The sequence below is a fragment of the Styela clava genome, chromosome 3, assembly GCF_964204865.1.
Source record: "Styela clava chromosome 3, kaStyClav1.hap1.2, whole genome shotgun sequence".
NCBI classification, from domain to species: Eukaryota; Metazoa; Chordata; class Ascidiacea; order Stolidobranchia; family Styelidae; genus Styela; species Styela clava.
Window position 1 is genome coordinate 17,365,401 of NC_135252.1, and position 25,786 is coordinate 17,391,186.

Consider the following 25,786-nt stretch of genomic DNA (forward strand, 5'->3'; position numbering starts at 1 on the left):
GTTCATGGTTGAATATATCATTTAGACTTCTTATTGCTCCAATACTATAAAAATGACAAGAGAGCAATGCTCAAATATGTGGACAAGCAGACAATTCCTCAAAAATCATATGCGGTGACTTACCAGTACCTGTATCGGGGTACCGTGACGGTACAGAGACTGTCATATTTATTTTAGGTCCTGTGACATTGATCCATACTTCTTGAATATATTGAAATATCTCGTTCTATGAGTCAATTATGTATCGTATCAGGTACCACAGTCAAACATTTCACATAAAAACGTTACTAAATAACATGCGTCAACTCAACACCATCTGAATCGAAGTACAGCTTTTGGTACAGTGACTGTCATAGCCGTTTACGGCTGATGGACAACTCGACTACACGGATAACTCACCAGGCTTAACTGTAGTCGAGTTGTATCTGGTGAGTTGTCCATGTGTAGTCGAGTTGTCTGCCTCCCATTTCACATGTCCCGTGCCAATGATCTATTATTCTCCATTCAATTGCAACATGAATTGAAATACTAAGTAATCCATGTCATTCCCTTCTCCATTATTGGAACAAGATTGAAATTATTAAAAAAATTATTCTCAGATATTCACATGCGGTACGGTACGTTTTAACTTACCAATATACCTGTAATGCCAGACACTTCTTCTTTGCAAAACCAACTAATTCGATTTACACCTAAATGGATTTATCACAGTATTATAACAGCAGATACCACAGTCTACAAATATATTCACACCAATATAAGCAGTGCAGTACGGTTTACCGTACCTTTAGCATCACCGGTAACCTCAAAAAACTTACAATTTTTGAGCAACGATTTTCAGAATCCACCTTCACGCCGAAGTTCGATGGCACGTGATCAAGAGTCCGCAGAACGTTCGGTGACGTCATAGCAAACCAAAACAAATCTCACAGAGTTAACAGAAATATTTGAAATAAATAAAAGTAATAGCTTCCTGGAGAAAATTTTTATCTGACTTTTTAGGTTTTCCTCTAGGTGTCCAAAAACGTGTCAAAGAACAACAACATAATATTGAAACGATCCATAGGTCCATTACGTGTCCAATAAATCATATTTTGAAAAAGATGCCAATAATGTATTGAGCGTGAAACGCCAGCTACCGTATTTATTGGACCCACTATTACAGTGGTTCCCAACCTTGTAGGCCCTTACCGAGGGTTTTAACACTCATGACCCCCATGTTCACAAAGGGGGAGTTTTACTTGTACAACTGAGACAGATTTAATATTGCGCAATAATATTCGGTTCGGATCGAGGAAAAATATTCGGTTCCAATCGAATAAAAAAAAAATTCAATTTGACGCAGCCCTAGTCATAAGGATTCCTGTTACTGTGGGACAGCATTGAATTGGAAAAAAGTTTGAAAATTAGTCAAACGTGAAATGCCAATGTAATATTCTTTCAAACTAGACGCGATCCATTGATTCCCCGGTAAGAATAATACTAGTAGAGTTGACTATGCTAATTCAATTGTTGGCCGAAGCATAGATGGCGAAACTTTTGAATATGTAATGTATTACTCAGCCGCTTGGCTCATTGAATTTGATAAATAGATAGAGCTAAAATCGGTCAATTTAATCACAGCTTCGCTTCATATGCAAGGCTTACATACGCTAGACCTTATACTCGAGGTGTTAGTATGTTGTCTATAACATATAATTGTAGTAGTTGTCATAAGATTTTAGTTGGAGTTTCTTTAGAAATATTTATGATAGATAAATAATATTAATCGACATCTGATACCCCCGTTCAATTTCATCCCACATATGCCCCTCGGGCGCTCTACATCTCATTGAAATTACAGTGTTCAATCGAAACAGATTTCAGTCATTTTGCTATCATAACGGAAATGTGATTCTGGAGGAAACATGCAGTTATAATCATGTTTTAATATGTTACAACAATAAGTATTTTCAAATGCGACCCATTGAGAAAATCGATGCAAAAAAGCGCCTCTTACAAGCGAAGTACATTGCTCTGTTGATCTGTAATATCCAGTCGTGTTACAATTGGTATCTATGGATAAATATGCTGGTGAAGCGTAGGATTTACAGGCATTTACTCATCGTTAGAATGAGTACAAGGTGAGACAAAAATGTTGTTTTTTAGACAGTAATTTGCAAAGTATACAGTCGGTTCAAGTATTCCGACTAGGGATAATATTTTTTACAATGACGGCTATTGTGCCTAGGTACAATCCACCACGTGAGAGAGTCAGGCGTTGAGTTATCCCGGTACAACCGATATCAAAACTCATTTTGCACTGACTGCCACCGATGTGGTTACAAACGTCATGACATAGATTGTATAACTAACCCAATGTATTTTAGAAAATGCTCGTTTCATTGGACAATTTTGTCTGTCGCCGTGCCTACCCTTTTCTGCTTTATTGCATTGATCAAATTACAATATCACAAGTATTTATACAAGTGAGTTACATAATTTTAAATTACTTTTTGTTGCTATGGTAAATGTCTGTGCTCTTGCATCCTAGAAATTTAGCGCTGTGGTTTTTACAAACCAGGAAAGCGTACTAGCCACTTGCCACTGAATTTCAAACAAGCCAAAGTGTAGGATGGTTTTAGAGAAATAGCAGCTGATACTTAACAGTAATATGATTCGCCAATTTTCAGGAACCAGATATGTTTCATATCTTATCCAGGGCTCTTCAGAGGGTTGCGTTTCTCATTATTGTCAGAACTAGCCATGTTTACTTTTCTTCCTTTTATCTTCTCTTATCTGCGTGAAAAATCTCTTTCGACACTAAAACTTATGTTGAAACAAAATATCGATCAAATTTGGAAACGGTAGTGTCAAGATTCGATCTTTTATGCTGCGAGAATATGCCAGCACATCGGTCCATTACAAAATCTGAGGGTCGCGAAAACGTGGGTCGTGCTGAAAAAAGTTGCGAGAACACCAAATATACTATCATCCAATAATTTATTTTCGCAGCAGTGTAACTTCGATAGACACAGTTCATATGCGAAAAGGAACACCAACCTTTTCTGATACTGTCACAAAAGTAGACGTTCATGTTGATATAGAATCAGTTATTCGATGCAAATCACAAAGCATGGGGTGTTTCAATCTAGCGGTAATGAAGGAAAAAATTGATAGAAGTGAGCAAAGTTCTCTGATGTCATGTCTTCACGACTGTTCGAAAAGGTTAGTTTCACGGAATCGCTAAGGCCCATCACGTGATCCTTCAGGCATGTATCAAATACCGCAACATCCGGGTGGTTCTTATTTTAACATTTCAGTAGGCTTACTTAAATATTAGTCCCTCAAGGCTGTCACTCATTATTTTTTTCATATTGTATTTTATGGCGTCCGATATTTCACCCACAAATTGCTGTTTTATTTTATTTCTTGGGAGAATTTTTCATGGCGCTTGGAAACACTTTCACGTTCATCCGCCTATCTTTTCTACTCGATGCTCAGCTAAGACTTCACCGGTGCCAGTGTGTGACATTCGCAAACATAAATTTGAGTACTCTTTTTCAATAAGAAAGGTACGTTTAAAACACAAGAGCTAACTCGGTTTTCTTTCATACAAAGCCTTATCTCGAACCAATAATCACTTTTTTCACGAACCCCCGACCTATTCTATCTAACTGCAATACAAGTATCAGGGATCACGTTTCCATCTAATCATATTTTAATATGTTTATGACTATAGTGCATCTTGACTCAATTATTGTTGCAGTACTTACCGTTACTACGGGAAAATAGAATCAACTTGCTATTGTGCAAATGATTCCAAACATTTAGCTGATATTCAATCATGGACATATTGCGACAAAACATCAAGACGAGATAAAAGAATCGAGATATTTCATATTACAGAACCATGCCATAAAGGTCAGTAGAGAATATATGTAACGACGATTTAAATTATAGACTTTTCCTGATAGCTGAGCCTGGACCTGGAGCGCATACGGGCTTTGAACTAACTGAAGTTAAAACAAAAATTCGCAGCAAACCTGGATTACTCAAATGTGTTTTTCCGAAAATAACCAAGTATGGCGGTGCAAAACACTCGTTCGTATTTTACAGGGTTTCCTGAAGCTCTTGTTCAAAAATATTACGTAGGTTGTGTTCCACTGCTACCTCAAATGTTCATGTTTGATAAGGAGAGGGTATTCAGAACAAGTGCGCCATCCATCGAGAAATGCATATATTTATGCGAAGAAAGAAAATTTTCTCTTGCGATGAAGAGTCACGAAAAAACTATTTGCCTATGCTTCGAACCGAGGACAGTGTAAGTTAAATAATGCATTAGGACAATCGATTGCTGTTACAGGGGATAGTTTTCTTTTCAAGAGACGGGAATCGGGGAGTCCGCCGGAGCCGTTCTCGAAATGTCGTGCTATTCAGCGAACCCGTTCTTGATTTATTGCCTCAGACATTAGACGATCGCAGAAAAAGAGTAACGTACACTGCAAATAACCACTGGAGTTATGTTTGACGTTTCGAAAGTTATATATTATATTTATTTAAATTGTGTCCTGTTGATGTAGTGACGTATGAGGGAACCTGTCGTTGGTGAGTTCGACAAAAAATTCCATCGCCGAGTATATCTCTCAGAGACAATCATCTAAGCCAGCGTTTCTCTAATTTTTTTTGCGCTGAAACACCTACGCTTTTTATCACGCTTCGCGGAATACCAAGAAGTTGAAAGGTTACATTGATGATGAAAAAAATGGGTAATGGATTCACTTTGAGCATCAACTTGCACAACAGCCTCATAACGTCGTCTTTCGAGGCAATCAACAAATCACTGGAAAGGGTGGTTTCCAAAAAAGTAGCCTACATTAAATTAAAAAGTTTGCTGTAAACTTGACAACTGAAAAATTATGCCGACGGTTAACAATATTGAACGGTTGACAAAAACGCCATGCTCTCCAGACTGGCACGAGGCCTGTCCGCCAGTTCGTCTCCAGTTGGGAGACAAATTGACGACTCGGAGCGCCAAAGTACGACCGAGATCTCCATGGCGACCCATTTAGTCGTAATTTCGATCCATGTCCGCGGAACACTACAAAGAAGCGGAAGTTCACGGAACACAGTTTGAGAAACGCTGATCTGAGCGATTGATCACAATATGTTCGGATAAGATATCAATTATTACAACTAATGATGAATCATGGAAAATTTTGTACAAAATTTATTTGATATATATTAAGCATTTATTCAATATTTTTTTATTGCAGATTTCGTAATGCCACGGAGTTGGAAACATTACTTAAACAATGTGAAGGAAGCAGCAAAGAAAAATCTTTTCATCTGTATCACACTTACCAGGAAAATCGTTTTTGCTCAAGTCGCGCATTTTTAGAACCAAACGAGTCTCCTGTGACTGCTCTCGCGAGTCCACCAGGATCGGGAAACACCTGGATGCGATATTTACTTGAAGTCGCTACTGGGATTTATTCAGGCTCATCTTACGGGGATAAAAAGTTGCGTAAAGGAGGTGCGTACAGGTGAAAATGCCTCCAATCAACCCACTTTCTAACAACTTATACAAAAATAATATTGATTGTTATAGAGTTTGCCAAGAAGACTATTTCAAAAACCAATATTGTTGTATTTTAGTGATTAGGATTTTCAATGATACACTCGATCAAATCAAAAGTTGTTTTTTGAGCCTATTCATATTGTCTGCAAGTCTATAACCTATAACGCAAGTCAGCAGTACATAAATAACTGTCGGTGTTTGATGGACTCAAATGAAACTGCAATAATGTTTGGAAATGGAGCGTTTCAATGGCTTGTCTTGCTATTTCCAAAATCAATAATTTTATGAGTCTAAAGCAATGTTCCCTCTAATTTTTTGTAGTATGTGTGCGCAGAAATTTTGGTGTGTGCGCACTTTTTTGGAAATGACTAATATTTGTGCAAAAACCAATGAAGAAATTTTGGCGTTCTAACTGGGTAATGGGTGGGCCAACAACAAACCTTCTCAACCTGCCAACCGAGCACATTTTTACATTATATCGAAATAAGTCTGTGCGCAGTAAATCTATGCGTGTGCGCAGCCTCTGAAACCTTAGAGGGAACACTGGTCTAAAGTAAACACTGGACGATTCGATAAATAACAACGCGCAGTAATAAAGTTTTTCACCATTCAGGTTTCATCGGCGAATGTACAACATACAATTCTGGCAGGACATTGGCGGTAAAGGATCATTTTAAGAAAAAGAAGAATCGAAATTACGAACGTGCAATAATACTTTTACGAAATCCATTTCATGCGTTACTGGCGGACTATCACAGAAAATATTCTGGTCATGTTGCAACAGTGGATGATGAAAAACTCACACCCGAAGGTAGGCATACATACTCTGTAATATGTGTGTGTTCTAACATATTTCTGGCTTTGAGATTGGATGTTTCTTTCTATTTTTCCTCATAGTTTTTAAAGCGTATATTTCAAAGAGTGCACCGGAGTGGCTTCGCAGACTTCAAAGATATTTCACACACATTAAAGGAGACAAGGTGGTTGTTTTATATGAAGATCTTGTGGACAATCTGCTGCCTCAGATGAGAAAAGTAGTCAATTTTTTTCCAAGAAAGTTGATAGAGAAATATATTCCTAGCCCGGAAGACAGACTGGTGTGTCTAATTCTTGATCACACCGGGTCGTTTAAAAGACCAAAGTCGGAATTCCCGTATTATCTTTTTGATGAAGAAGTAAAAACTACGATTCGAAAAGCCCTTGACAAATTAAGAAATTTACTTAGGCAGAATAATTTGGGAGAGCTTCCAAAATCGTATTCTGATACATGAATAAAACTCAGCATTTTCCGTGAGTGTGGGATTTTCATCCTCCCACATTGGGCAAATGTCGATACATTTATTGGAAGAGTGTTTCCAATGCAAAATTTTCTGTTTAAGCAAACTCTTTAGTTTTCATTCCTGTTCACAAGTAATGCTCAATATAAGAAATCCTCCACTTTTATTTTAACTTTAGCAATATGCTTGGTTAATTGTGCCCACTCATTTCGTCAAGTTAACACGGCTTTAAATAATTTTATGAATGAGTGTGCAGGACTGTGAAACGCGGGATTGCCCCCGACGTTATAGTATCATTCTTACTTTTGAACTTTGTAGGGTTAAAGTTAAAATTTGAACAACCCAGAGTTTGGATTTCAGATGATCAGAAATCATAGATCAAATCTAACAAGAAGTTGAATAAGACACAAGCAGAGTTTCCATAATAGAAACGTGTTAATCCAAAGTAGAATATTTCTATCCAATCTAATATATTTCATGTTAAGTGCTAATTTTATCTCTTAAAAAAGTGAGACAGAGAGATTTATTTCGTCAACCAGAAAAAAACAGTCATAATAATAAATAAATAATGGCTATAAAAAAAATACATTTTTTTCGGTATAGACTGGAAGGAGCGATACGACCATGCGGTCATTGAAGTCAGCCCCTTTCCAAGTTTACGCTGATAAGTTCACAGTAAAATATGACTATTAGAAATGGTTAAGGTTCACGAAGCAAAATTTGGAAAAACAAACAAACAAAAAAATGAAGTAAATAATTTTTTTTCATGAAATCAATTTTTAAATGATGAGATTTGTGAAATGAAACAGTTTGGGCAAATATTCAACTATTACACTATTAATTGAAAGTGAGGAGTAAGCCCCACAAATAAAAAACAATTTTGGCTATTGGACTACTATACTCAAATGTAAATTTGGACACATAACAATTGTTAAATTGGTAAACGATGACTATTATTTGGAGCAGCAATAAATCAGCCTGGCAAATGAAAGGAAGTTTTTGCAAATATACAAGTAGCCCGCATATATAAGTGGAAATTTGTATAAATAATCATTATTTGAAGTAGCGAGGGTCAGCCTCTCAAATAAACGAAAGATTTTGCAAATGCACAAAATAGTTCTCAATATAAAGAATAGGGAGGAATGAATGATGTGAAGGTAAGGCAGTTTTTGCAAATACACAAAGAGTCTGGAAAGGGCTTAGCCCCCAAATCAGATGACAATTTTTTACAAATACACAAATAGTACTCAATATATAAATATGAATAAATAAACTATTATTCAAATCAGCAAGGGCTGTAGCTACAACTGTAGCTATCAGCAACAACTGTACGACTCCACAGTAAGTTTAATAAAAAGTGATACGTCTGTAGTTACAAGCTGAATGTTTATAATGATTGTCGAAGCGAGAAAGTTCCCCCAATCGATTGAGCGAGTAGCTGCTAAGAAGCTATTTGGCACACTATATCCCTACGGTAAACCAGGTGGGAATCCATGGTTAAATATATCATTTAAACTGTCTTCTTTGCAGATATCATGCAGTTGAACTTTATATTCATTCGATTACTGTTTTGTACTGTCAAACATGTTTAGTTTTGATGAAATAATTTTCAGAAATGAAATTGTATGCTCGGCTCAACCGCTGCAGCAAAAATCTCGTCCCACGCGAATATATTACTAATATTATCGTCCAGACTTGACCAGTATCGATCAGCTTTGCAGATCAGTATGGCTGCAATTAAGTTTAGTCATCTGAGAATCACACTGAGCGGAAACATTAAATTTTTATAAAAATAAACAACTTCTCGAATTACATTCTATATAGAAATATGACAGCCAACGCATAAATTTGTTTTGATTTATTCAGTGGCGGTTAGAAGATGTGCAAACCATTGGAATTCAACTAATTTATTCCTCGAAATTTCCAGAACATCTTTTCTGTTTTCCTGCTTGCGTATGTACTGTGCAATTAATAGCAACTGGTCCCCTGAGCAATGGGTCAAGTAAGCTCTCGCGATATTTCTTAAATGGGTTTTAAGAATATATTTCGCGTATAAATATCGAAGATTATGGTCTCAAATAATTTTAGGTTCAATTTGAAAACCTTCATATATTGACAAAATAATTAAAAATAATTTTTACAATAGAACAATTGCATTTTGATGTTCAATAACGTCCGTAGTTTAAGATCATTGATATATACAAAATGTTGAGTACTCCTGAAGTATGCGCACCAAGATGTCGCATAACCTGAACCCTAACCTGGTACACAACCTGAGTTCAGGTTGTGCGCCATCTTGGTGCGCATACTTCAGGAGGTCCAAATGTTGTATGTCACGATGTGCATTCTGAAAGTTGCATATACCCAGTGAAACGATGTCCATAAATATGGTTTAAAAGAGCTGAAACGCTCTACATGGGAAACTACGGCCCGCGGGCCAAATCCGGCCCATTAGGTAATTCAATCTGGCCCGCCTGATATTGCCATAACCAAACTGAAAATAAATTTTGATGTTTGAGCTATAAAATAGCTCTATTACATACGCTAGACCAGTGGTTCCCAACCAAGGTACCGCGGCACATTGGTGTACCGCAAAAAGATTTTGGTGTGCCGCGAAGAGATTTCATTTTTGAATTGATTTCAAGTGATTTCGATCCCTTGAATTCCACAAGAATTACCCCACGGCTCTTGCTAACAAACAGAAACGACAAATTTGAGGAGGCGTATTTCAGGTATTTGGGTATTGTTTTAATTCTGAGTTTTGCATAATGCGCGCCAACACCGTTTTGTAAGATTGAAAATGTCAAACAAGGTAACAAATTATTGCGCAAAATTTTTCCTAAATTTGACCAAGGAATTATTACTTGACCAATAGAATTGTCATTATTGCCGATTTGTTGAATTATTATTTAAACTCAAAATAACATTCAGGATTCACGCAATGACTTTGCAGGATTCACTTATTCACTATTCAATACGAAAATAAAACAGACGCAATGGGAAAGTAAAATCATAAGAAGGTCAACTATCGTCTTTATAAATATCCGCCTTCCTGCGTCAGAAATGAAAATATTATTAGCTTAAGATTGGGACAGTTAATCTACAATCGGTGGGGAGAAAAAACAACACGGCGTAAAAGATAAAAATCGGAATAAAATCCCGAATTCACTCTTCAATGGCTGTTTAACATAATATGTTGCCTAGATGAACGCATAGTTCTCCCAGGAATATAAAACCAAACGTTGCGTAAGAAGTAGTACTTGTAAAAAAGGAAGGACGGGCGGAAATAGCTCACCAACATTAGAATGCCTATAGCATTCGGGATGCCCCTTGTATGCGTTTTAAAAATACCCGATATTCGACAATTCGTTAAAAATATTCTGATTATTCGATTCGAAAAAAATATTCTATTTTGCCCACCCTTGCGATCGGTAATCATGCCAGTAATCTCGCGAAACGCGAGGTAGCATAAACACTGATGCAATGAAATTTAATAATAAACCCTTCATTAAATTGCACTATTTCACGAAAGCGTGGTGGAATTGACGATTATTTCATATCTCGAACACAGAAACGGTTATTTTTCGGATAGTTTCTGCGGTCTCAAATTATCCTCGGGCCTTGCAGAAAATTCATAACGTGAAAAGATTCGTCCATCGGTGAAAATTGTTCATAACAACTTTAAACCTATTTAGTGTTTTTAGCGATAATAATTAATTGTTGTAATGAAATACGGTGTGTTTGCCTCTTTCATATATCTCTCGCAATCGCCGACAATAACACTATTGAATACTTTTGGTAATGGGAGAAACATATTGAATTGTAACTAAAATGAAATAGGTTGTACAAGATTGAGAATGCCTGTGATAATAATAAGGCGTAACGTGGAACGGGGAAGGGCGAGAAAAATCAAAGCGTATTAGCGTCACGTCACGTTTTACCCGTGCGCCGCGCATCTTTTACAATAATGTGAGGTGTTCCGAAGGTGGGTCCCGTGTACATTATTGTAAGAAAACAGTCACAGTATCAGTAACTATTAACCATCCATTTTAAATACAGGGTATGTTGTATTAACAAGAATAGAATTTTCCGCATCTGATCTTCTATGTTTTTTTATTATTTTATAGCTAAATGGCTTCAAGAGTAGGAAATTTCCTATTTTGTGATAGGTGTGCCGCGAATATTTAAATAGCTCAATAGTGTGCCGCGACACAAAAAAGGTTGGGGGCCGCTGCGCTAGACCCTATACTCGAACAGTTAGTATGTTGTCTCTAAAATTAAAATGTAGTAGTTGTCATAAGGTTTTAGTTGAAGTTTCTTCGGCAATATTTATGATAGATAAAAAATAATATTAATCGTTATCTGCTACCCCCATTCAGTTTCATTCCATATATGCCCCTCAGGCGCATTACATCTCATCGAAATTACGGTGTTCGATCGCAACAGATTTCGGTCATTATGCTATCATAACGGAAATGTGATTCTGGAGGAAACATGCAGTTATAATCATGTTTTAATATGTTACAACCATAAGTATTTTCAAACGCGACCCATAGATAAAATCGTTGGAGAAAAGCGCCTCTTACAAGCGAAGTACATTGCTCTGTTGTTGAACATGGGACTTGGATTCATGTACGATTATACTCAACCATATATCAGGTATAATGTTATGAGACGGTTTTCAAAATTCAGGTCGGTTGACAAACAGTAAGTCCCGTTGGTAATATGCAGTCGTGTTACCATTAGTATTTATGGATAAATATGCTGGTAAAGCGTAGGATTTACAGGCATTTACTCATCGTTAGAATGAGTACAAGGTGAGACAAAGATTTGCTTTTAGACAGTAATTTGCAAAGTATACAGTCGGTTCAAGTATCCCGACTAGGGATAATATTTTTACAATGACGTCTATTGTGCCTAGGTATAATCCACCACGTGAGAGAGTCTGGCGTTGTGTTATCCTGGCACAGCCGATATCAAAACTCTGTCATTTTGCACTGATGTGAGTCATGACATAAGTTCTATAACTAACCCAATGTATTTCAGAAAATGCTCGTTGCATAGGTCAATTTTGTCTGTCGCCGTGACTACCCTTTTCTGCTTTATTGCATTGATCAAATTACAATATCACAAGTATTTATACAAGTAAGTTTGCATAATTTTAAATTACTTTTTGTTGCTATGGTAAATGTTTATGCTTTTGCATCCTAGAAATTTAGCGCTGAGGTTTATACAACCAAGCAAGCGTACTAGAAACTTGCCAATGAATTTCAAACACGCCAAAGTATAGGATGGTTTAAGAGAAATAGCAGCTGATACTTAAAAGTAATATGATTCGCCAATCTTCAGGAACCGGATATATTTCATACATCTTATCCAGGGCTCTTCAGAGGGTTGCGTTTCCCACTAATGTCAGAATTAGCCATGTTTACTCTTTTTAGACACGTTTAGTGGCCATAACGATCGTTTCAATATTATGTTGTTGTTGTTGTTCTTGTTCTTTGACACGTTTTTCAAAAATCGCTTTTCTCTTCGAATACTGGACCAATTGCTTTGAAATTTTCAGTGGTTAAAGATTAATTTCTTCGCTAGAAGGCTATTACTTTTATTTATTTCAAAATTTTGCGTGAATTCTATGAAATTTGATATTTCGTCTAAAATTTTGCTGTATTATTTTTTATCCATGGGAACACGGATTTTAGTCAGTGTCATGACTGGCTGTACGTTTTGATTCTGCAAAATTCTTGCTACTGGAAATTCAGAACTTTTTTGAGGGTACCGGTAGCGTCAAAGGTACCGGTAAAGACTGATTCGCTCTGGTCTAACGTCTCCATATATTTGTGCGTAGCTCTCTTGTTCCTTCGTCTTCTCTTATCTGCGTGAAAAATCGTTTTCGACACTAACTTATGTTGAAACAAAATATCGATCGAATTTGGAACCAGTAGTGCCAAGATTCGATCTTTCATGCTAGGATATGCCAACACATCGGTCCAATAAAAAGTCTGAGAGTCGCAAACTATCATCCATTAATTTATTTTCGCAGCAGTGTAACTTCGATAGACACAGTTCATATGCGAAAAGGAACACCAACCGTTTCTGATACTGTCAGAGAAGTAGACGTTCATGTTGATATAGAATCAGTTATTCGATGCAAATCACAAAGCATGGGGTGTTTCAATCTAGCGGTGATGAAGGAAAAAATTGATAGAAGTGAGCAAAGTTCTCTGATGTCATGTCTTCACGACTGTTCGAAAAGGTTAGTTTCACGGAATCGCTATGGCGTAACACGTGATCCTTCAGGCATGTATCAAATACGGCAAAATCAGGTTAGTTCTTATTGGATACAAAGTGTTTAAACTATTAGATAAGTCCCTCAAGGCTGTTATTCATTATTATTTTTCATATTCTATTTTATGGTGTCCGATATTTTACCCACAAATGGCTGTTTTATTTTATTTCTCGGGAGAATTTTTCATGGCGCTTGGAAACACTTTCACGCTCATCCGCCTGTCTTTTCTACTCGATGCTTAGCTAAAACCTTCCGGTGCCAGTGCGTGACATTCGCAAACATAAATTTGAGCCATACTTTCAATAAGAAAGGTACGTTTAATACACAAGAGCTAACTAGGTTTTCTTTCATACAAAGCCTTATCTCGAACCAATAATCACTTTTTTCACGAACCCCCAACCTATTCTATCTATCTGCAATACAAGTATCAGGGATCACGTTTTCATCTAATCATATTTTAATATACTTCATGATTATAGTGCATTCCCACTCATATTTCATTGTTGTTGCAGTACTTACCGTTACTACGGAAAAATAGAATCAACTTGCTATTGTGCGAATGATTCCAAACATTTGGTGGATATTCAATCATGGACATATTGCGACAAAACATCAAGAGAAGATAAAAGAATCGAGATATTTCATATTACAGAATCGTGCCATAAAGGTCAGTCGTAAATATAAGTAACGACAATACAAATTGTGGACCGCACATAGGCTTTAAATTAACTCTTGTTAAGACAAAACATCTAGATTACTCAAATGTGTTTTTCCGAAATAACTTGAGTATAGCTGTGCAAAACACTTGTTCGTATTTTACAGGGTTTCCTGAAGCTTTTGTTCAAAAATATTACGTAGGTTGTGTTCCACTTCTTCCCCAAATATTTATGTTTGACAAGGATAAGGTATTCAGAACAAGTGCGCCATCCATCGAAAAATGCATATATTTGTGCGAAGAAAGAAAATTTCCACTTGCGATGAAGAGTCGCGAAAAAACTACTTGCCTATGCTTTGAACCGAGGACAGTGTAAGTTAAATAATGTTTTAGGACAATCGATTGTTATTACAGGGGATACTTTTCATTTCAAGTGGCGGGAATCGGGGAGTCCGCCGGAGCCGTTCTCGGAATGTCGTGATATTCAGCGAATCCGTTCTTGTTTTTTTGCCTTAGACATTAGACGATCGCAGCAAATGTGCACCGCAGTTAACCACTAGCGTAATATTTGGGGTTTCGAAAGTTATATATTATATTTATTTGAAGCGTGTCATGTTGATATATCTTACGTAGAAAAGTATGAGGGAACCTGTCGTCGATACAAAGAATCCCACCACTGAGAATATCTCTCAGAGATGATTGAGCGATTGATTACAAACTGTTCGGATAAGATATTAATTTTACAACTGATGACAATTCCCCGGAGGTGGTAGGCTGTATATAGAATATTGTACAAACTTTATTTGATATATATATAAGTATTTATTCAGTATTTTTTATTGCAGATTTCGTAATGCCACGGAGTTGGAAACATTACTTAAACAATGTGACGGGAGCAGCAAAGAAAAATCTTTTCATCTTTATCACACTTACCAGGAAAATCGTTTTTGTTCAAGTCGCGCATTTTTAGAACCAAACGAATCTCCCGTGACTGCTCTCGCGAGTCCACCAGGATCTGGAAACACCTGGATGCGATATTTACTTGAAGTCGCCACTGGGATTTATTCAGGCTCATCTTACGGGGATAAAAGGTTGCGTAAAGGAGGTGCGTACATGTGAAAATGCCTCCATTGAATCTTACACTAGAAGTCAAGGAACGCTAGATACTGCCCAGTATCTAACAACCTATACAGTAATAATATTAATTGTCTAAAGTTTGCCAAGAAGACTCAAAAATCAATATTGTTGTATTTTAGTGATTAAGATTTTCAATGAAACTCTTGAATAATCAAATCAAAAGTTTCTATTTGAGCCCATTCAGATTGTCAGCAACTCCATAACGCCATATAAGTCAACAGTAAATAAATACCTGTCGGTATTTGATGGTGCAGCAGTGTGATTAGATACCACGGACTCAAATGAAACTGCAATAATGTTTGGAAATGACGCGTTCCAATGGCTTGTCTTGCTATTTCCGAACCGAACAATTTTATGAGTCTAAAGTGAACAACACCTGCTGATTCCATAAATAACAACGCGCAGTAATAAAGTTTTCTACCATTCAGGTTTCATCGGCGAATGTACAACATACAATTCTGGCAGGACATTGGCGGTGAAGGATCACTTCATGAAGGAGAAGAATCGAAATTACAAACGTGCAATAATACTTTTACGAAATCCATTTCATGCGTTACTGGCGGACTATCACAGAAAATATTCTGGTCATGTTGGGACAGTGGATGATGAAAAACTCACACCCGAAGGTAGGCAATAGGCATACATAGCCTACCTAACATGTGTGTGTTCTAAGATAACTCTGGCTTTGAGAATGGATGTTTTTTTCTTTCTAGTTTTCAAGGCGTATCTTTCAAAGAGTGCACCGGAGTGGCTTCGCAGACTTCAAAGATATTTCACACACGTTAAAGGAGACAAAGTTGTTGTTTTATATGAAGATCTTGTGGACAATCTGCTGCCTCAGATGAGAAAAGTAGTCAATTTTTTTCCAAGAAAGTTGATAGAAAAATATATTCCTAGTCTGGAAGACAGACTGGTGTGTCTAATTCTTGATCACACCGGGTCGTTCAAAAGACCAAAGTCGGAATTCCCGTATTATCTTTTTGATGAAGAAGTAAAAACTACGATTCGAAAAGCACTTGACGAATTAAGAAATTTATTTAGGCAAAACAATTTGGGAGAGCTTCCAAAATCGTATTCTGATACATGAATAAAACTCATTTTTCGTGAGTGTGAAATTTTCATCCTCCCACATTACGCAAATACAGAAACATTTATTGGACGAGTGTTTCCAATACAAAATTTTCTGTTTATGCAAACTCTTTAGTTTTCATTCTTGTTCACAAGCAGTGCTCAATATAAAAAATCCTCCACTTTTATTTTAACTTTAGCAGTATGCTTGGTTAATTGTGCCCACTCATTTCGTCAAGTTAACAAGGCTTTAAATAAATTTATGAATGAGTGTGCAGGACTGTGAAACGCGGGATTACCCCCGACGTTATAGTATCATTTTTACTTTCGAACTTTGTAGGGTTAGAGTTAAAATTTGAACAACCCAGAGTTTGGATTTCAGATGCTCAGAAATCATAGATCAAATCTAACAAGAAATTGAATAGGACACAAGCGGATATCCATATCATGCCCTGATGAAGTTTTTCTGTATAGAAATTCGAAACGTCGGCAAATTACATCGTTTTGCTAACACCGGTTGTGCTTCATTTATTATGAACATGAGTTTACGTGGTGGCAATCATGCACTGTTTTTTTAAGGTGTTATCTACAGAAAAGCATGCTTGGGCGAATAAGTAAATTCTCAATGCTTGAAAACGGCAGACTATTTCATTATTTTTTATCCCTTTCGCTGTACATAAAATAATCTAAATTCGGATCATTTGTATCGTTAGCGTCTATTCCTTCCTATTTTTCGAACTGAACCCGATATTTAGACAGAGCATATACGCATGAACTTTCGATGACAATATGGTCAATGAAGACAGCCCGGGTGGCTTAAATGTAGGCATATGTAGTAAAATCGGAAACTGTAAAGTTACAGAATGCGTCCCGCTTTGAAGTCAAAAAAAATATGGTAATCCTAATTCTAGGCCATCTCTATTTACTTTGGTAAAGTCAAAATAATTGTCATTTCCTTTTCTTGGGAATATCACAGAGAGTTAAATATATTTTTATGCGCCAGCCAATACGTCTGAGAAGGCTATCTTGCAGCCTTGTCAAATTGTCGTCAAACTGCGCTCAACCGTTATCTGCAGGTGGGATGGCCTGCCAACCAACTACAAGGTTAGAATCGGCGAAGCAAGGTACAAGGTTAGAATTGGCGAAGCACAAGGGCACGGGACTTCATGTTAACACCTCTGTAATTTTGACCTCATTAATAAAACTGAACAAGTAAAAAGTAATCGTCCGGGTAACATTACCACATGCTGTGAAAAAAAATTTGAAAAAGTATGGTCGATTTAACAAAAACGAAACAACTAGGCATGTGCAAGGTGCCTGATTGAACAGTCTTCTATCATGCCTCAGAAAAAACAGTGTCTTCGTAACACAGAGCAGCGTATAAAATTAGACTCAAGCAGATTATTTATTTTATTTGAGTATATAATGCACGCAATCAGTCACAGTAAAAATAGCATGCAAAAGAAAATTGAACACATAATTCGTTGGGTGAAGGAAGCCGCGAGGAACTGAGAATGGATATAACCAGCGCCGTCTAAGGTTCCAATATGTAATATTAATTTGTAAGGCCGGAAATATTAGTTGTCAGAGTCCACGAGCTTTAACCAACCAACCAACATCAACCACTATAGATAACACGAACACCCATTCGGCCCGCAAGGTGGCTAAGGGATAACACGAACACCCATTCGGCCCGCAAGGTGGCTAAGGGTATTCCCCGTTTGAAAAAGCTTACAAAGATGAAATTCGACTGTGTGAAATAAAATAGTCTATGTGGTAATTTATCACTGGTTGTTAGAATTGACCATTACCACATGACATTGTCAAAGGTGGTGTTGAAAGACATATCGCAGAAAGATGGGTAATAACATTCATGTAGAATCAAATCGGATCACAAATCGAAATGAATGAGTGCTATTTTAATATTAGAGAACGAAAGATGACGGTTACCTGTGCGGTACCCTACCGTACCGGTGATCCGCCGGAATCGATTACACAGATGTATTATACAGCAAAAAAAATGAAAGCTTTGAATTACCGAGACAATGTTTTAGAATACCGGTACCAACTGAATGGACACTGTCGAATGTTGTTCTACATTCGTAACTGCGTTCTTTGAAAGGAAGGATCATTTATTAGCAGTTATACACAAAGACATAATATGCGCTTACTCGGTAACAACCATAACCTTGTACGAACACTATGTAAAAAGGTCGACTGTGATGAAATAATATTCACCATATTGACAGACACTTGGTTGGTTCACATAAACATGTTAAATAACGGTACCGTAGCTTGCCTGAGACAATTGCATCAAAAAATGAGTCAATAATAAATAGACCGCAAACAAATAGAACAGTTTTTGGTTTCAGCTACACGCTGCACACCGAGTCAAAGCACTACGGACATTCGAAGTAGGTAGATAAGGATTATTTCATGTTTGATTTAAAAAGTGATTAGGACATGCTTAAGTGTTTGCCACAGAGAGCATTGTACAATATTACACCAATATAATTAAAAAGAAAATTGAGTATTATCTTGTTGGAAGTCTGGTGAGGTACATGACAGGTTGATCTAGTTTTATGATTGTGAACACTAATTTGTTATTGAAAGCATTTGGAAAGCGACAGTTATGTAATTGATGTATCAATTTACAAACTTCTAGTTTATGAATGTCGTCATAATTGAGAATACATGTTGATAGAGTAGTAGGCTGACAGCGAATTTTAACAGCCTTATTCGGGTAAACTGCATTCAGTATTGACTTGAAGGCAACAACTGCGTGTTGAGGAGAAAATGATATTTTTTTTGTACTCTATATATATATTATTTACATATGTTATATTGCGGGAAACTCACTCTGAGGCTTTTGGAAACAACAGAAGAACAATATAAATATAGACAACTGGCTAAGGATCAATACGACCTTCTACTAGGAATTGATAAAAATTTTAACAGATAGAATTAGGAGAAAAAGAGTTAAAAATCAATGATTCCGATGATAGTAAAATTCAAACAAGAGAAACTTGAAACAGGAAAACTAAACGATTATATATTTAGACTAATAAAATACAGTTTGGTGAGTAAAAAAACGCATGTAAAACAATCCAAACAATAAGGAACGTTTCGGAATAAAATACACAATGACACATCTCCAAATCATGCAGATATTTACTTTTATATTGTAAAATTAACATACAATTTTTTTTTCTTACAGATAAATTTCACCGGTGTGATATAAAAATATAAAATTGCAGTTATAGGCAAAGTATCAATGCAAATGAAGTTCTATATTCTATAGCAAGCAAGCTTTTTTTAATATGATATTTTTCAATTACATCTCAAAACTAAAAAAAATTAAATGAAAACAATTGCATTAGATATATTCTTACAAAGGTTCTAGTATAATATACAATTCACGAATTTAGGGCTGGGCAAAATATTCGAATAACGAATAGCGAATATTAAATTATTCGAATGGCATTTTACTATTCGAATATCGTGTACCACGTGATCTGCGCCGCTTCCCAGAACACAGGACGTCTCTGAACAGATCGTGAATTGCGCAAGAATTCACCTACAACGCTCGCTAACAGACAAAAGCGACAAATTTGAAAAATCGTCTTTGCGTCGTGGTGTTATTTGTTTTCTTTGCGTTTCAATCGTTCATTTCAATTCCCTATTTTGCTAAAAAAGGTACCAACACCGTTTCCTAAATTTAGAAACGTCAAATCAGATGAGGTATTTAAAATAAATATCCCAGATTTTAAACTCCGTATGATTGGCGGCGCTTGATTAGCCGTTTCATGCATGAACCAAATATAAATTTGTTCAACGAAAATTAAAAGTTGAAATAACTTTAATACTAATAAATAGGTCGTGACGTTATCAAAATCGTCGAGAGATGTAAAAGTGAATTTGGAAATTCCTTAAATAAAATTGTGAATTACTCGGTAACGATATTAGCTATAATGATCATGGGGTTTGTTGAAAGAAAACGTCGGAACTTTAAAGAGTTAGTTATAATTAGCGCCTGGCCATCTATTAGGCATAAAAGTACAAAAGCGCAATTTTTTCAGCATTAGGTCGCATATGTAAATTATTATTCAAGAAGCGCTGTTTATTAACGTCATCTCGTCAAATGGCCACGCAGAATTGCCTTTATTGCCGAATTATTTAGTCACTATTTTAAATCAACACTCGGGATTGACGCAATCGCAGCTCTGCGAGGTTTATCTGTAAAGTAACATAGACACCATAGAAAAGCATAGCAAAGTTAATTACGGTATTGTCTTAATAAATATCTGCATCCCGGTATAGATAATGATATTATCGTTCGCTTAATATTGTAATGGATTAATAATATGAAAGTCAACGCAAATGATAAAAATTAGAATATTATTAATTTGGGTTCTGAAATCAATCCTTGATGTTTTCAACAGCTGTTGCCGACGTGAACACACGGGTACCCCGAAACATAAACTTCGATGTCCGCCGACCGGAAAGAATTAATACTTGCAAAAAACAGAAAGGGCGGAAATATAGATTATATATCGCCGCAAAAATGGTCACGGTGACATAAACAATCAGCGACTATGACGAAATTAATCAGTTAAAAAACGCTTTGTAGACGATTTTTCAATGTCTTTATTAATTTCCAAGGGGATTATCGACCGACATTCTGGACCTAATGTTGTGTATAAAAAATATTCGTTATTCGACTATTCGGTATTCGTTAAAAATATTCGAATTATTCAATTCGAAAAAAATATTCGATTTTGCCCAGCCCTATAGAATCACGATTGCAACAAAAGTTTTTCGCTCATCTGCATTTGTCAACTTCCATACATATATGTAATGACATACCAAATCTGGACCACTAATCCAATGAACAACAATAGTTCACCAAATGGGTAATTCGTTTTATTCCCCTTCTCTTGGATGAGTAGGAGAATCCCAAGCAAATATTGAAAATTTGCATAACAAGTTAAAGTGTGTAAACTACTTGCAACAACAAAAAGACCATATGTATGTATATAAAACTATTGCCTGATCCCATACTTAGCTAAGGTAAATAATACTATTGCTTATGTTAAAAATAACTATTGCCGTTTTTGTTTATTTGTATGATTGCCAAAAATGTTACTGCATTGATGAGTTTGTTGAACCCGCAAAATGGCGAATGGCAGCATTGAAATCTTCTAGAAGCTACAAATTCCATGGCATCCTATGTTGACACATTATACCATTATCGAATTCCTTTTCCATAAATTTCATCATCTTTAAAGAAGGTTGTCCCAAACTTACAGTTATATTTGTGTATAAAGCCTCCCTTTTAATAGAGAGAAGATTGTACCTTTAAAATATGAAAAACGTCAACATTTTTAAATAGAATACAAACTTGGTTAGAAAGACTCGTGAGTCGTGAGTCGAGCCCATCATACATGTTACATGTAGGAAATATACAGAGCAAAGGCGCTCCAGAAGTGTGTGTATCAATATATGGATTATGGAGGTAACTAATTTTGTTCGCCTACTTTACATCAAGTTGTGCAAAGGGACGAAATCCTGTGAGCAGGGGGTATGTATATTCACTTGGTTAACACAAACAGTCCCTGAACCCGTAATAGAACTAAAATAAGAAAAATCGGAATAAAATTATAGCCTAACCCTAATCTGGTACACATACTACGGAAGTACCCAGAACAAGATCTATGATTCATTTAATGACATGTAATCAATAATGCCATGTCTTACTAGTTGCATTATAGAACTCTTTGACATGAAAAAAATATAAAAAAATGCAAAAACAAATCTGATCTAAAAACTTGACACAGACAATAAAATAATTCCTTGCAACATCTAAAGATATTCATTACCTTAATGAACTATAGCCTTCTAGGTCCATACGAGAAGGTGCATGAAATAACAGTGAATGTCTTGATGGATTAAATGCATTCGATGACTCGTGATCATGCTTGATCATTCGAAATGAACACTCATCACCATAAGGATTGGCTGAAGAATATCCTGAATGTTAAAATGAATACAATAGTGAAATTTTGTGGGTGCGATAGACCGTTAGACTAGTCCAGGTGCGTGCAACCTTTAATAAAGGCAAGCCAGATACAAATAACTGGGTTAAACTGCGGGCCGCACCAAGCTAGCTGTTAGGGCATTGTAACGTTAGGCATAGATAATAATTTGGACCCATGTATATATGCCTTGCAGCGCAAAGGGATTGGAGTTGCTCGCACATACCAAATTGAAAACTCGTTTTGCTGGCCGCACAGTCGCATACTATTCAAAATTGACACTTTTCTGCTGGCCGCACAATTTTTCCTTGAAGGTGGCATTTGGCCCACAGGCTGCACACCCCTGGTCTAATCGTTAGATTAAACTACGATGACATCGCAGGTTAAAATCTCTTGCACACCCCATCCATGGTGTAATAAATGGGGTAGGTAAAGTTAAAACGCGAGGATATTACGACCCTTCTGAAGGAGCAGCTACTTACTTATCAGTGGCTGTTATTGCAGAGCCTTGTTCAAAGCGAAAAGCAAATAAAAATGTTGTATAAAAAAAGAAGATACTATCATTATTCATTAATAGAACCTCATGATAAGAAGATATAAGAAGAGCAATAAATATTTCACATTTTCCTGTTAGACATGACTTATACAAGCACTTAAATGTGAACAATCTAGTAATTCTCTTTTACAAAATGTATTTGCCTAATTAGAAGAAACTGGAAAAGACTAAATTAACATTCATCATGGTACCTTTGTTTCTTATCCGTAAATACATATCATCATCTTCCCCTCCCCATCCCCAGTAGATATTGGAAAATCCGTTGACTTTTTCAAATTGGCTTTTTGATAACATTGTTACTCCTCCAAAACATTGACTTGGGGAAGAGTGAACTGAAATAACAATGTGAGAATTTGCCAAATAATTTTAGATAAAAACATGCATTTGTAACACTTGAGAAATGTACTAAAATGAAGTAGAAACAATCAAAATATTGACAAATTCAGACAGATTTTTTCATAATGATAGGACAGAACATTTATCACAGGGACTTAATGGGGGATAATAATGCAATGGTTAAACTACATCATATGAAATAAACTCTTGTAGAATATAAACAATCAATGGCACAATATGATACTGATAGAAGCAATTATGTCATGGTTAATTAGCAAATTTCAAGAAACTCTGATTAAATGAAAAATGGCAGGGCCAGCTGTGGGAATTTTTTTACCTGGTTTATGTTTTTCAAGTGAATTTGCCAAAAGCAAGGGCACATACACTCACTCAGTAGTTATATCGACTAAGTTGCAAACCTAGTCATCATAATTGACATCTATTTGAAACAATAATTTAGGCTCTCTCTAATTTTGTCTATACGAGTGGTTCTCAAACTGTGGGGCTTGCCCCACAAGGGGGGCATAGACATTTTTTGAGGGTGTGAAGCTAATTAAAAATAATTGTTAGATTTGATCCTGCCCGCCTTATTTGTTTTCAAAACTTTCCATTTATTTCATTATTTACGTTCCATCCACGTATTTTCAACTTGTTTTTTGAATGAAACATACTATCGCCTCACTATCTGTTATTTGTAGCTCTTTGTTAGCTAGTTAATTTTGAGATGGGTTGCAAGAATTGACAAATTCTAAAATGGGAGCAGCCTAAAAAATTTGAGAACCACTGGTCTATAGTGATAGTTCAACAATTCCACTAAAACTTGTTAGTCTGCTACTTTTAAACTACTAAAAAACATAATGCAACTTGCTAAAAACTAATCAATGTTTCACTTTCACAGCAAGGGCACACGCTAATACCAGTATATATTTCTCTGTCATGAACTTCATCACCAGCGGGTTGTCGTGCTTGATTTGATGAAACACTCTACAACCATTATATTGAAAAAGACATGTTATTAACTTCATTGCAAACCATGGCTTGTAATCAAATTATCATTCTAGATGCATGAACGGTTAAAGTAAACTCTGTAACCAACTAGCAGATTTCTCAACAACTTGGACTGCAGCACATATTCAGCATCCACATAAAAGAAAAAGCAAACCACAATTCCTTATCAAACATAGAAAATTTCCTCAGAGATACCTAATTTCTGAACATAATAGCGAAGGGACATATCAAGATTGTGGCTATGTGGTTCGCCATATGGATAAGCCATCTTATCGGCTTTCCTCTCCCCCGGGATAAATATGTAAATCCTATCCTATCCTAAATTGATTGACACAAGGGCCAGAGCTTACCAATAATGGCCATGTGTCGCAAAATAATATGTTCAAATGAGAATAACCCCAAAGCATATCACACTACATTACTCACATGCCAATGGTGTGCATGCTAGTCCATAAGTAAGGATTTGGTAATCAAATGCATCCAAGTATGCAGCAACATGTCGAGGATTTTCTTCATGGCACGAATATAAGCACTTGTCATTTTCCGCTAATATATCAACATCATGAAACACATAACAATCAAAATCTCCATCTACAAAAAATATTTTATAATAAGTATCTCAAGTCGGTGAGTAAAGTTACTTTAAATGAATAAGATAAATAGAAGGACATGTTTAAGGCTTATTAAATTGTCTATTGAGAATGCTCAGTAAACCTAGTGCTTTCGGTTTAAAATTTCTACTTCTGTACTTCAGCTCTGACAAGTTTGAAAATATGGCTTCTATGATCATAAATGTGAACGCCCTAAAAAAGATATTTGCGAACACAATCTAAAAATCAACTTCTCACCTTTTTTAGCTTCAGCTACTCCAGTATTCATTAATTTTGCTCTATTGAATAATCCATCTCCTGCTTGCGTAATGGTATAAACAGTGTAATCAATTGCTTGTCGTTGCCATATAGGATGCATATGAGATAATAATACTTTTAATTGAGATTCACGATTTCGAAAAGGAATTATGATTGCAACTCTGTATTTGGGTTTGCAATATGAAGGAAAATATCTGCCTCCCTCAAAAATCTTGGAATTATTTTCTGCGATCTCAGTCCAAGATGATAAATTAGATGTTTCACTAAAAGTCACTTCTCCTATGAGGTGAAAGGGATATTTGTCACATTCAGGTATATTGAGATTTATGGTGTATTTTGGCTGGTCCTTTCTTGTGAAGTTTTTTCTACCAAGTTCATTTTGATAAGTTTCAAGCGAAGCAAAATCATTTAGAGGTTTGAGGTTGGTAATGGTTGAAATCAAATTATTTCCATATTGTCTATATAACTGTCCTCCCCATATTATTCCGGTCAAAGCAAATACGACTCTTGTCCATCTTTTCAGATAGGAAATTATCATCACTATACTAACACTCACAGAAACAAGACCACACAGCAATCTGCTGATCCATATCCTGCAAAACACCAATGCATGTAATTGTATTAAGATATCAGATATAGGCTGAATGAAAAGATAGTTGCTGTCTAGGAAGTTCGACCGTCTACCCTACCATTCGTCGAAAACATTTCCATTTTTTTTAAACGCTCACAAAAGTGTTAAATGTGACCAGATTTTTTTTTTTTTTTCAATGTTTCCACAATGTGGATTAATCAATAATTAAAGAATAAATAAAATAATATAGGGATATCAATAAATAAGTGTATACAAGTGACAAAACAAATTAATTTTTTAATAGATAAAATAAGGGTCTTACTACTTACTGAATACAGCGCGAAACACCGCAAAGAGCGCAAAATAGCGCGAAACAGCGCAAAACAGTGGGGAAACAGCGCAAAACAGAGGGAAAAAGCGCAAAA

General features: G+C 36.1%; 3 protein-coding genes across 7 annotated transcripts; 2 read left to right on the plus strand and 1 right to left on the minus strand.

Moving 5' to 3' along the window:
• The first annotated feature begins 1,982 nt into the window (after positions 1–1,982).
• On the plus strand, positions 1,983–7,408 carry LOC120343368 (sialate:O-sulfotransferase 2-like). 2 transcript variants are annotated; one of them, XM_039412522.2, is made up of 8 exons: positions 1,983–2,123; positions 2,370–2,468; positions 2,995–3,207; positions 3,749–3,903; positions 4,099–4,303; positions 5,256–5,515; positions 6,174–6,371; positions 6,458–7,408. In XM_039412522.2, exons 1-8 carry the CDS (start codon positions 2,068–2,070, stop codon positions 6,829–6,831), a joined length of 1,560 nt encoding a protein of 519 aa, XP_039268456.2. In that variant the 5' UTR covers positions 1,983–2,067; the 3' UTR covers positions 6,832–7,408. The 2 variants fall into 2 exon arrangements, with proteins under 2 accessions (XP_039268456.2, XP_077966944.1); XM_078110818.1 differs by lacking the exon at positions 2,370–2,468.
• Positions 7,409–11,302: 3,894 nt separating this feature from the next.
• On the plus strand, positions 11,303–16,264 carry LOC120342424 (sialate:O-sulfotransferase 2-like). 4 transcript variants are annotated; one of them, XM_078110876.1, is made up of 8 exons: positions 11,303–11,496; positions 11,884–11,982; positions 12,881–13,093; positions 13,639–13,793; positions 13,949–14,153; positions 14,627–14,886; positions 15,347–15,544; positions 15,632–16,264. In XM_078110876.1, the coding sequence occupies exons 1-8, from the start codon at positions 11,453–11,455 to the stop codon at positions 16,003–16,005; spliced, it is 1,548 nt and encodes a 515-aa protein (XP_077967002.1). In that variant the 5' UTR covers positions 11,303–11,452; the 3' UTR covers positions 16,006–16,264. The 4 variants fall into 4 exon arrangements, with proteins under 4 accessions (XP_077967002.1, XP_077967003.1, XP_039267180.2 ...); XM_078110877.1 differs by having other exon boundaries at positions 12,884–13,093; XM_039411246.2 differs by lacking the exon at positions 11,303–11,496 and adding an exon at positions 11,505–11,654.
• Positions 16,265–17,383: 1,119 nt separating this feature from the next.
• On the minus strand, positions 17,384–25,406 carry LOC120343041 (beta-1,4-galactosyltransferase 4-like). Its single transcript, XM_039412110.2, has 5 exons — positions 24,770–25,406; positions 24,348–24,512; positions 22,769–22,909; positions 21,866–22,016; positions 17,384–21,342 (listed from the first exon to the last, which is right to left on the minus strand). The coding sequence occupies exons 1-5, from the start codon at positions 25,326–25,328 to the stop codon at positions 21,195–21,197; spliced, it is 1,164 nt and encodes a 387-aa protein (XP_039268044.2). The 5' UTR covers positions 25,329–25,406; the 3' UTR covers positions 17,384–21,194.
• Positions 25,407–25,786: the final 380 nt, after the last annotated feature.